At 44.1% G+C, this 12,764-nt stretch overlaps 1 protein-coding gene across 3 annotated transcripts in view; it reads right to left on the reverse strand.

Annotated features, from left to right (window-relative positions):
- Window positions 1-1,949: 1,949 nt before the first annotated feature.
- The window catches only part of LOC122409898 (hemicentin-1-like), a 192,635-nt gene continuing 181,820 nt past the window's right edge, over window positions 1,950-12,764 (reverse strand). For all 3 annotated transcript variants that reach the window (XM_043417793.1, XM_043417792.1, XM_043417794.1), the window contains 2 exons: window positions 4,963-5,193; window positions 1,950-4,729 (listed from right to left, as the gene is read on the reverse strand). In XM_043417793.1, coding sequence (XP_043273728.1) covers window positions 4,437-4,729; window positions 4,963-5,193 — 524 coding nt within the window. In that variant the 3' untranslated portion in view covers window positions 1,950-4,436. The remainder of the gene's footprint in view (window positions 4,730-4,962; window positions 5,194-12,764) is intronic.

Here is a 12,764-nt window from a genome sequence, read left to right on the forward strand (position 1 = left end):
CGGGCAGAATTGTCTGTGATAAGCGTGTGTGGTTGAAAAATGTGTGGTGAAAAAGAATATGTTCACCAAATTTTATAAAATTCTGAATTTTTTTAAATTTTTTATGTTTTTAGCATGGTTTAGCATGGCCACATTGTATTGCCTGCGTATACCGAAACTCCTTAATGGATCATTCGGTGAAGCGCGAGAACAGCGTGTTTCTTCATTGTTCTCTAAAGACACACGGTGAACAAGAAATATTCCTCGAGTTCTTTCCTCTCCTTTCATTCGTAATTAATTCGCATCGATTTGTCGTTAAGAATGACGTTTTGTTTCGGCTCCGGGACTCGAAGAATCTTCTCCTCCGCGATCTTTTCTCTCCTTTTTTCTCCTCTTGAAGTCTGACTCAAGCAAGGAGACTCAATTGATCGCGCAGAACCGCTTCGCAATTCGGATCCTTCGGATTCTTTGTTCTCCAATCTGTCTCCTTTATACTTAACGTTTTCTCTTTTATCAGCTACGGGATCGGAAATATTTTTTCTTCCCACGCAGTCTTAGTTGAGAATCTTGGCAACTCCGCAGTCTGATTACTCCATCCTCGAGAAAAAAAAGCCCGCGGAAAATAGTTGGGAAACTGCAAATGAGAGCGGAAAGTTGAGAAAGGTAAAAATGTCATTTCCCTTTGGCGATAATGATGTTCGCCAACTTTATCGCGTCCGATCGAGAATTGACTTGAAATACTTTCGCATGAATATTGCAGATACATTAATTGGCATGTCTCTAATGTCGTTCCGTGCTTTTTTCTTTCTTTTCTCAAGTAAATCAATGGCAATCGAAGTAGGTAAAAAGAAGGAGGAGGAACGACGTTGGAAAACAGAAAAAGTCGAATGTTTCCTCACGCGTCTTTCGAGCCGCGTTTCGCGTCCGATAATATTGTACTTTTTGTTTTTTTCTTCACTTCGCCTCGTTCATTCACCGAGCGTGTATGATCTTACAGCCGAGATCACGTGACAGAGCGCATTTCACGAGGGTGGACTCGAGCCCTGGCAAACTCGACGAGATTAGAATTCCAGCGTAGTTTTATTCATTTTTTTTCGCAAGCTTCGCGAGAGAGCACTCGAGGGATCTCCTCGGGGCTGCATCTTAAACGTTTCTCTCGTGTAGCACGCCACTATAAAGCCAGCCCTTATTTTTTCTCCCTTTCTTTTCCCTCTCCCTCTCCCTTATTTTCTCTCTGCGTTCTCGTTACACACCTGAACATGGATGAGGAAAAAAGGGGGGAGGAGCAAACAGAGAATGGAGGAACAAAAAAAGGATTCGCAAACCCACGTCAAGATTATTCCTCAACATCACGCGCTTATCCGCACCCTCGGCGTCCTTTCCTTATCTCCGTAAGAGAGAAAGATCCCGCGCACGAACCGAGCACAAAAGAATGGCAGACGAGAAGAGCGAGAGAGACGACGCGACAATTTTATTTAATTTTCCTACCAAAACCTGAACGCTTCTTCCCCCTCAGGATGTCAACGTTTTATTAAAACGAATAAAAAAATTATCCGTCCCTCGACAGCTTGACGAAGATATTCGGCAAACTCTTTTCTCCTCACTTTTTTCCCGACTTTCAAAGCAAATACAAAAGTGCGTGAATAAATGTTGAGACTCGAGTTAAATACCCAGTAATTGGCCTTTTCACTGAAGAGAAGCAATATCAAATTCTCTCAACAAAAATAGCCTCGATCGACAAATACTTTTTCAAATTTCATCAAAAATCGTTTGAGGCTACTTTATTTTTAAACGCATTAAAAATGAAAGATATTTTCATGAAAAAACGAAATTTTGAACAGCACCACTCAACGTTGCTGAAACATACTTACCGTTCGTGCCGACCATTCTTTCCCGATTTTTCGTAATGATTATTTATTCTCGTGGGTTTACTACATTGAAAGGTGGAAAAAAACATGGAGAACAATGTCGACAGTTAAATGATTTATTCGGATCGAAACTTTAATATTATTGTTGTTATCATAATTGTTATATACATACGAGTTATTAGACGATATGGAACGTGTCAGATATGAAGTCATCTAGACAATAAACTTAAGGTACAATGTCAATCGAATTTACACGGAGTTTGTAGGATTATTTACAGATTTATATTATTCCTTTTGTCATTTAATTCGTTTCTTTTCTTTCATTACTTCGTTAATTGTGTATAGTTCATCGCAAAGTCACCTAATTATTTCATTTTCCATTATTGTTTTTCACTTTTTGTGTATCGATTATGTGTGTGTGTTTACGTTTTCATTTGATTTCTCATTATTTCGTATTCTGGAAGAGCCCTTGTCCAGAAAGAAATTTCAGACACGCGGATAGAAACGTCCGTGAGATTGTTATTGACGCTCGATTGCCCCGATCAAATTTCTTTTGTGTCGTCAAAGAGGCGAGCTCCATCGGTGACATACCGATGAAAGTTTGTGCTCTCGTCGAAATATTCTCTTCTTCTCTTTCGTTTTATTTTTTTCGCGAGAAATGTGGTCCGAAAATGGAAAATGCGTGATCGCAAATTCTCGCTTCAACGATTTTTATTTACAGCCGCATGCGATATCTATTAGTAGCGATTTTTTCTCTCCTTTCTCGTTCCGTTCTTCGATCGCCCGCAAATGGATAAAAAAATTTAAACAATTGTCCAGCATGCCGCAATCGTTGGGGCTGAAATATTGAATCTCCGCTCGCAAAGCTGTGCAGCGGATGCTTTCTTTGAAAATGAAATTTTTTTGTAGAATGAAAAATTCTTCCATTCTTCCTCCTCTCCAATCATTTTCATTAGCTCAACTTTCCCGGATATTTGTTCGTGTGCTTCGCAAATGAAAATCGAGCTGGTAAACTCGCATTGCGAATCGAAAAAAAAAACAAATTTCAACAATAAAGAATTAACGGACGCTACTTCTTTATCATTTTTCTAGTTACACAGAAAATTGCATATTTTCCATTTTACTGATTATTTGGCGCATTCAATATTTTTCTTACTCTCATCAATCTCTCGGGAATCGAAGCGTTTGAAGGGAAGATCGAAGAATCGAACGGCTTATGGCGAATGAATTTTACTTTAAGAATAGTCTCTCTCTCTCTCTCGCTCTCACTCACAGATTTTTCCATTGTTTTTCTTCTCTCGTCCTCGCGCGCTTTGTTGCCTCGTTTCTCCCTCTCCCTCTTTCTCTCTTTTCGTCTCGTTCTCTTTGGGCTTCCTGTGTGCTGCAAAGTCCGGTGATGGGACTCGGGTCCGTGAAAGAGAGCGCTGCTGGTACATTGCAAGTGCAGATTCAAGGCGTTAGGACGAACATAGACATACGCGCATAGACATACATAGGTTGACAATTTTCTCGTTCAATCGCGCGTCGACGGCGATCGTTTCCAGGGCTCTATAGTCCCTTGGTATTCACATCGTTTTCGCTGCTTCGAATAATTTACCCGTTCTGCAAATTCCACAGTCGTTCATCCGTTCCCCGGCCCTTCCAACGTTTCTGCTTTCCTCCTTGTGCTGTTTGCGTTCCTCCTCGTCACTCGACGCGGCAGTTTCGCTCTCTCTCTCTCTCTTTTCCCCTTTTCTTCGATCGCGTTTGCTCGCTTTCTTTTCAATTTTTTATTATTTTTCTTTCCCATGCAGTCTGGAAAAGCAACGTCTCGAACGGGCGTATTTCACTTCCGCTCATTCTTTCCGGACACAGAAATAAAAGATGAATATAAAAGTTGAGAAAAGTTGGAGAAGTCAAGGAAAATGAAGAAGGAAAAGCTGCAAAGACGATCAGATGGAAACAACTTTCATATTTCTAATCGAAATATCAGTTAATTTTACTTTCCGGACTCTCTGCCTGTGCCAAACAGCTCGTCCCTCCGTTTTCATAACCTTTCCCGTTGCTCCATTCATCGTTTCTGTATTTCTCTTAGGATTGAACAAAAGAATCGTTCGTTACTTTCAATCGTTTTCGTTGTCTCATCCAAGCCTATTTTCCCAGCAATAACGCCTCTCGCTCTCATGAATATCTTTGCATCATTCGAGCTGCTTTAACGGTTCGAGCGCACAGCGAAGTAACGCGACGAAAATGTCACTGCTCGTTTCCGCTGATCGGAAGATAAAAGAATTGACGTTTGGTGGACTTGAGATTTGCACCCTCGAAATCCACCGTTAATTAACCATTCTCGTCGGATTAGAACGTTTCTCTGGGATCGTTGTCTTCGAGATCCCACGAATCTGAACTTTGAATAAGTTGAGCTCCATATTTCGAGAGTTTAAGGAAGAAAATCCTATGTGGATTTCCCCCCTCGCCCCATTCCCAGGCTCAGAGTTATTCGAGGTTTGTAAATTAGCATATCTCGATGATTATTCGTGGCAGTAATTCATTCTCGAAGCTTTGTCCGGGCTGACAAACGTATTTCTATAATCTTGCAATCTCGAAGTTGTCTTAGACGCAACTCTCGGGAAGTCTGTTGGCCATTAAGCGTTGTTTGATCGCTTCCCCGTCGAGACACTCGCCAGCAATGACAAGTTGACCCGCTCCAACCACGACACCGGTTAACCCCGAGTTTGGCAAAGATGGTATCGTGCTCCTCGACGGTAGCCTCAGCTCCGTCGGCCTTCCTGTAAACTTGTGACACAGCTCGTCTATACTCGGCGTTGGACCCGGGGTCACCCAATGTCCCGAGGGATATCCGCCACCTGTGTAACTCGGTGGACTCACTTCGACGAGGTTACCTTCTGCAAGTTCAACAAATGAAAAAAAAAAAAAAACACTTTAATATATTTTCTCTGTTACTCCGGAAATTAAAGTACTCGCAGTTTCTTTTCACTTCTCTTTGGGAGTTTAATCGTTGGTATGTTCGAGCAAAAACCGTGAAGTTTTATCAAAATTTTGTTTATTTTCAAATCGAATTTATATCTCAAGTCAAAAAACAATAAAACCCTTTTTTTTTTGTCAAAGTGTCGCTTACCGAATTTGTTAGGAATGACATCCGGGTCCGTCTCCACGGTTTGTTGGGGCGTTTGTAGTGGATACTGTTGAGTCGGTATTTCTCTCAATTCGGCTGCTTTTTCGTTGCGCGGCTTCGAGATTCTTTCGCGCCTGGCTCGTACCACAACCGCGAGAACGATGAGCACGAGGGTGACGAGAGCGCCGACTATCATTCCTATCAACGGCGACAGAACTATGCCCGCGTCTTGTCCTAAAATCAATGAAAAAAGTGTACAATTATGTTATCATGTTTTTCTTCTTTCCTCTCGTATTCGAAGGAGAGCTCTCAATAATTCCGTAAACAAGCGCTTCGAACACGAGTCGTGGTCTACGAGAAATGTATTTTTTCTTCGCAACCTCTTGTACGTCAATTTTTGTTGAAATCCAAGAACTCGAGCGTTCCGAATGCAGGCAATGATGTTCGTGGTAAAAGTGTGCGAGGAAGAGGATCGTGGATAGCGTTGGGAGAACGAGCGTGGGACTCTGCCCGATGTTTTTGTCGGATAATTAGTAAAAGCGTTTTCATGCAGCGGAGCTAGCGAAAAAAGCCGCTAGAAATGAAGTAACGACGAAGAGAGCAAGCGGGGGGAGAGAGAGGAAAAAGAAGAAAAGGGAGTTACCGGATGTTTCGAGTCAGACGAGCGTTTCTGACCTCACGAGCTCATTTGGTTTCTTTACTTCTTTTCGTTTTTTCTTTTTTCATCGTGGCAAACGCCGTAAACCAATGATAAGTTTCATGTCGAACGGTAACGAAAAAAAGGGGTAGCTGAAGTGATTTAACACTCGAGAAACGTGCACCGGGTTTTTCAACTTTGTAATAGTTCATTTCATTAGCCTAATTTAGTAAAAGTAAATATTATTTTGTTTCTGAAGCAAGTCATTTTGATGATTGAACAAACGAGGGAAGTGTGCAACGGAGAAGTGAGTTTTCCGAACTTCCGGGCCACTCGTATCGATCTATGCGATCGCGTTGTAATTACTCGTGTTTTTGAGGAAGCGCGCAGCGCACCCTATAATATTAAGCGTATAAATATATAGGTCGGGCTATCCAGTAAAAACGAATGAGGATGCATCCCATCTCGTAAAACTTGTAATGGGAGTTTAATCGAGTTTTGGTGAATATATAGCAAAGTATATGGACGAAGAGAGGAAACGTCTGTGGTGAGCACCCATCGTATCGAGGGTAGTAAAGATAAGCTACCGGTGTCCCTTCAACCAATCTAGCTCGTTGCCTCCCCTTCTTTACTTTTTATTCCCCCCCCCCCCCCTTCGCGCTCTCTCTCTCTCTCTCTGTTACTTTTCACGCTTTCTCGCCTTTTCTCTCGCTCCTCACGGTGGTCCAATAATTCCAAGATTTTCGCCACTCGGAACTAGTATCGAGCTGTAGTCTCTTGCAAGATTTTCTCACGCCCCCGACGCTTTCAGGGAGGTTGACCCTTTTATCGCAGCTTGTGAGAAAAGCATTTATTTGTTTGCATTTATACGAGTAATGGGGTCCATTTGCGAATGAAATAGGGATATTCCGGGCGCGGGATTCGGATTAATGGGAGCAGGAAGAAACGAAAAAGTTCATTGGCGTGCAGTGCGCGACGGGTTATATATTTTAATAATGCAACATTTACAGAGCTCGGATGTTCGCTCCAAGGTATAATAAAAGTAATAAATCTGGATGGTCGCACACGGATATAGTAGAATCCTTTGGAATAATTTGGAAATAATGCGAGGGGCTGCGTCCCCGAAAGGGCACAATAAACAAGTCGTTGAAACTTGGGCACGTTTGTCGCATACGGGACGTGGCCGCGTCGAGAGAATGAGGAGGAAGGTTCAGGAGGAGTTTAGACTTTTGGCTTGAATGGTGAATTTCTGGCTCTCGTTTGCCCACCTCGTGATATTCTCTGCCTCTGGCTTGACGATGATCCGGTTTCTTCTTGCTGCTGGCTTCTATACGTTTATACACGCGCATGTATAAGAGAAACAGTCAAAACGCGACGGTAGCGCCCTCAAACTCGCTGATTTAGGATTCAGTTGACGCTCTTACAGTTCTAGCTCTTCGTCTGCTTTTCTCTTCCTGGCTCCACTTCTCTCTCTCTCTCTCATTCTACATCTCTTTTCCTCGTCCTGCCTCCCCGTGATTGTACCCCAAGATAAATATCTTGGTTAATTCGGCTGGTTCCCACTTATCAGTCCTCGAGCTGCCAGCACCAAAACTCTCGTTGGTTTCTCGCTTTAAGGGTGGCGAGAGGGTCTCCATCGTCGTCGTCGCCGACGACGTTGCCGCTGCCGAGTTATACCCTCGAAAGTGCGACAACTCACCCCGCTGGAGAATTAACCCTGCGTCACCCTCTCTCCGCAGCTTCCCTCGAGCGTCTCTCTTCGCCTCTGCTCTTCGTTTATTCCCAAATTCTCTCGGTTGAATATTAATGTCGTGCCAGGTTTAATGCGCGTGGTTTGTTCCACGTCTGGGATACAGCTCAGTTATATTACCTTCTTCTTCTCGCTCCGTAATTGAAAAACAAAAACGCAAGATGGCGAATTCTCCGAGACCGAGGCTCAACCTTGTCACAGGTCATCGCGATTTTGGGAATGGCTCGTTTCTTAAGTTTCCTAATTCAGTCCAGATGGATCGGGGTGTCGCCATATTTCCAGGAAGATGCAAACATCAAATGACTTTGGTAGAAACCTTGAGCCCGACGACAGGTGCCGCTTTACGATAAATCTTTAAAGCTAATTACAACTATGAAGTACGAAAGGGCCACGAGATCGCCGAGGAATCGGTAAGACAGTGCTGGACCTTATGAAAGAGGGTTAAAGATCGATGTGTGGGATTGGATCTCAAGGGGATTTGGGAGGGTTGGATTCCCTCGGAAATCTTGGCTTTTAGTCTTAGCAGTGTTCGGCCACGCTTTCGGGCCAGAATTCCAAGTCAAACTCCAAAGGACACCTGGGGATCAATTTCGCCCTTAAGTCGGCATAAACTGGTTTCATCCCAATCCCCTACTGTTCTTACGCTCCATTGGACTTTCCGGATCTTATATCCAATTATACGCTTGAAAATCTAATAATAAGTTAATAACTGTCCCCAGAGGTACCACAGCTAAACATCCAGCCGCTCATTCTGCTAAGATCTTCGTCGAGTGAAATCCCTGATTTGCTGATCGCACGGGAACTTAGGACTTTCCGTGATAACTTTTTGTTGTCTATGGAACTCTCATCGATTAAGTTACAAACCAGCAGCTGTCACAGAAATGCCTGTCAAAAGTTTTCCAGCGTGTAAAAATGAAAAGTGAAAACTCGTTGATTAATTTCGCGTGAACGAGGCCTCGTTACACGAATTTTGGCTGGGCCGACGAGAGTTAACGGAAAACGAGAGTTTTCCAAATCCGAATGGGGGCAGGATACTTCAATTTCAAATGTTCGATGCGGTTTCCTATTCTCGTAATTGGAATGAGAGAGGCTTCCAAACAATTTCGAGAGCATCCTATCGATTGATTCGCGAGAGGTCTGGCGTCGAGAACAAAGTACATATAGCTTTGGAAGTCTGGCAAATCGCGGGCGGGTGGACTAGGAGCGGGGGCGGGTGGATTCAGGGGAGACGACCGATATAAACTTTATCTGCAAACTACATTCATCGAATGTGTGCTTTACGTATGCGAGGACCTAACGGCAAGAAACATTTGCCCTTCTTCGTCTGCATGTGCAAAGCTAATTTCCAGGAAGATGATCCCGCTGCATATGCGGTTGTCAGGATCGAGTGGAAATCTTGTCCACGATAACGACTTATTGGCACGAGAGTCGAGGAGATAGAGACGAAGTGAGGGACCGAGAGAGTTGGCTTAGTCGGATTTTCGGAGGCTTAGAAGCAGCTCGGAGCAGGCTGCGTGCGGCGCAGTACGTTGATCTCGATCACTGATCACTTCTAGATTCCTCATGCAAATACGTATCGACGCGGAGTTTTTCTCGCTCCGCGGACTTCTTATTTCAGCCCGATGAATTTGGTGGTTCGTCGTGCTTATCAGTTGCATGATATTTCACCGATGCTAGCGCAGATTATTGCGAATGGGGCAAAATGGACGGCGATTTGGGCCTTTGCAATTACGAACTTTTATCCTTTCGTATCGCAACGCGAAATAACGCTCGGGCAATAAAGCGTTTTTTACGTCACTCTTTCTGGGAATGGCCTACGTAATTTGCCGTGTTTCCTAGGCCGATTCCAAGTCAAATTCTCCATACATGGGTTCGTGTGACATAATAGTTTAGCTTCGGGCGACGACCCAACCAGGCACTCTCTCATCACTCTCGGAGCACTCCCTCCTTCCTGAATCCACAGCAGGCTCCCCCCCCCGTTTCTACTTCATCTCTACTAGTTCCCTCCTCAAATTCTACCGCTTTTGGTGCCATAACCAACGGGGCTGCCGTCGCGTTGTCGATGGCCCGTTATCTCGCTCCTGTTATCATCCATTCCCTTCCACGACGTCGTTACCCCTAATTTGAATTTCCGCGGGGCACCGTTACCGAAATTATTCTGCTGGCGGAGTCGTGGCGAGCCAGCAGCAGGCTTGTACCGAGGGGTGGTTCTCTCGAGGAAGGTGCTCGGGATGTTGGCTCCTCTTCCACTCGCCCTTCTCTTTGCACTGCGCCTCTTCTTTCGCTCTCTCTCTCTCTCTCTCTCTCTCTCTCGCTCTCTTCGGCTGCGAGTCTGTACCATAAAGGAGAGGCTTGAGGATTTCTCACAACCGTTTCGAAAGCTCCCAGAGGGCCTTTCGACGCTATCCAAACTCGATCCCTAATGCCTTCTCTCCATCCTCATCCCTCTTCATCCACGACCTTCTGGCCCGAATGAAACTTGTCGAACTTATTCGCAACCGTCCGCACACAATCCGATCGCTGCATCGGTGACTCCCTTTTTTTCTCCACCTTCTAGCCCCTTCGGTGCGAATCTGGCGCTAAGATTTTTCGAATTCGTCCTCATAGAATAAGGAATATTCTCGACGGAAATCGATGGAAGAACGACAAACGTTTTGATTAACATATCGAGTAAAACAGACGGTAAAATAAATCGAGCGAACCGATCAAATTCAATTTCTCTCTCTCTCTCTCTCTCTTTCTCTCCGTATATAAGGGCGAGCACGAAGAATGAAAAAAGGGAAAAAGAGAGAAAATCAATAGTGCATTTTTGCATAGCAAAATCCACGGACGGATGTACCATTTGAACAGTATTTTTCAAACTTTCGTTGTGATTTTTTTGTTGCTGCGTTTTTTATCGACATTATTTCTTTATATTCACATCCCCCCCGGGGCATCGAATGAAAATATTTGCGACAAAAACGCGATCTGGTCGCCCCCTCCGAGGATCTCTACGTCGTATTTTCTGCTCGAGATACTCCATCGATAAAAACATGCTGCTTCGCGAGTTGAGCAAAACCGAATTTTCCTTTGGATCGTTCACGTTCGAATTGTACTTCACCGTATAGCTATAAAAATGAATGTACGTATTATACAATGAGGATGCTTCCTAATAACGCACACAACTATATAAAAATATGTATTTTTTGAGTTTGGTGGAGAAAAGACCGCTTTTTCTGATGCAACTCCGACGAACTCTTGTAACTTGAGGCTTTCTCGTCCTCGATACAGAGTTTCATCAGTGCGCCGCGACGTTTTTGACGCTCTTGTTGTCGTTGAAGCCAAACTGCGTCATATCCGGAGCACATTTGCTTCCATAGGGACGCACACTCGACGCATATCCCAGTAAACCATGCTACACGGTTACCAGCAAAGCCAGCATTTACTTTATGCATAATATACCGCTCGTGTTGCGCTATATTTGTATGTTTAACGCAAGGTGGTTGAGATTTTCGTGAGGATTTTTCGGAATTCAACGCGGTACGAGGCTCTTGGAGCTGGCTCGGAGATGAATAAATTCACTTTTGCGAGGAGAAAAACCGCGCGGACTATTTTTTCGCCGAATCGAAATTCTCAAATTTCATCCATTTCAACCGAGTCTGATTTCCATAAAAATACACGTTGCGCACCGACTTCTTCGAAATACCTTAGTTTCATTTTTTCCTCTCGAGTTAATAGAACACGTCGCAGAGTTCTGTTAACAGTACACGGAGCCGTGCATAAATATTTGTTCAAAGCTTGCTTGTTCTAAGGGAAAAGCAGCCTCCGACTTTCCATTCGCGAGAGGGTCTACCTTCAGCCTCAGGGGAGTCACGAAATCTCGTTGTCCAGCTGACTGGATACCTATCGATTGGGCTTGACGTTTTAAGTCCGTTTTCTCCGGTGGTTCTGGCCCCGGGGTTACCTCCGAAGATAAGGGCACGTCGAGAGAAAACCTCCGGCCTGGTATAAAGAAAAGCCGCGAATTAGGCCAAAGAGCAGAAATCCGAATCTCGGTGGATGAAAACAAAATTTTCTCCATGTTTTCGAAATTTTCAATGAAAATATAATCCTCCATGAAATTTTAACCCCAATACCAATCTCCATGTTGAAATTCATGGTGACTAATGTAAGGAACTGTGCAACACAAGTTTTTCGAATCCCTCGTACATTATCTTTTATCCGGAGTGAAAAGCAATTCATAACTGTAAGTAGATGTGGCTCGTGATGTTCAGCCACTGCGAAAGTACTCGAGCGGGGGGATAGATTTAACAGTGAAGTCGGCACGAGTCGAGAAACCCTTGCAGAAGTGTTCCGAAGAGGGGAAAAAGACAAGAAAAAGTGAAATTTCGAGTCGGGAGAGAGAGAGAGAGAGAGAGAGAGATCGTGACTGCGCGGGAGGGAGGGAGCAGAGGGGTATTTTCCCTTGCCGGATCAGCCGTCATATCGATATAAACGACGGTTAGGGGTACAATAGAACGGTTGGTTATCTGCTCTGGTGATGTATGACCACAGGGCGAACCTCTCGTATAGCCGAGCACGTTCGTGCTCCTCTGGTAACGCACCACATCGACGTTAAACTATACAACGACTACGAAACCCGAGCGTAGCAGAGCTTCGCTATATAACATCTCGACCCATAAAATATCGGTTAAACCGAGCCTCGTATTATTCCCTAGGACTCTCCGTGTAAAATATTATTTCTTTTTTGCTCGGAGCGCGTCGCTCTCTTTCTCTTTGGGCTATCCGGGAGGCTCCGGGCCGGGGTACGGAAGCGTCCGGATCTGGAGGATCGAAGGACATATAATTACGTTTACTTTTCCCCGCGGCAATTGTTTACCGATCGCTTTAGTGATATTCTTAAAATCCCGATGCTTCGTTATCGGTGTGCTGTGACCTGATAAAAAGCGGAGAGAAGAGGATAAGAAATGATGGGTTGGGGCTTCGTTCGATCGCGGTAGAGGAAGGCGGATCGAGTAATTAGAATAAGTAAATCTTCCAGCGGGTCCATCGATGTTTAAATTTTGTTGAATATCACTGTTCCATAAAGCCTCAACGTTTCTTTGTGGATTATTAATAAGTAAGCTATCGCAGTCTTTGGATATTCGTGACGTTTCGTTCTTCGTTCTTTCTGTTCGTCCAGTTCTTTGTAGCTTACAATTGCACTCCTTGTTCCAGCAGGTAGCAACGATGAGATAATCGAGAAAAGCAATTATCGATAATGATTCCATCGCTCGGTACGGCAGTCTATGAGATATATTATAATAAAAAGTACGAGATATATACGAATGAAAAAAGTACGACGGTTACTCAAGATCGCGTTTTATTATCAATTCGCTCCGGCTGCCTTCTGAGCCTTTTTTTCTTTCATGAAATTTATCTATCTTTTCTTTCAAGTCT

Source organism: Venturia canescens, chromosome 4, assembly GCF_019457755.1.
Source record: "Venturia canescens isolate UGA chromosome 4, ASM1945775v1, whole genome shotgun sequence".
Classification (NCBI taxonomy): Eukaryota; Metazoa; Arthropoda; class Insecta; order Hymenoptera; family Ichneumonidae; genus Venturia; species Venturia canescens.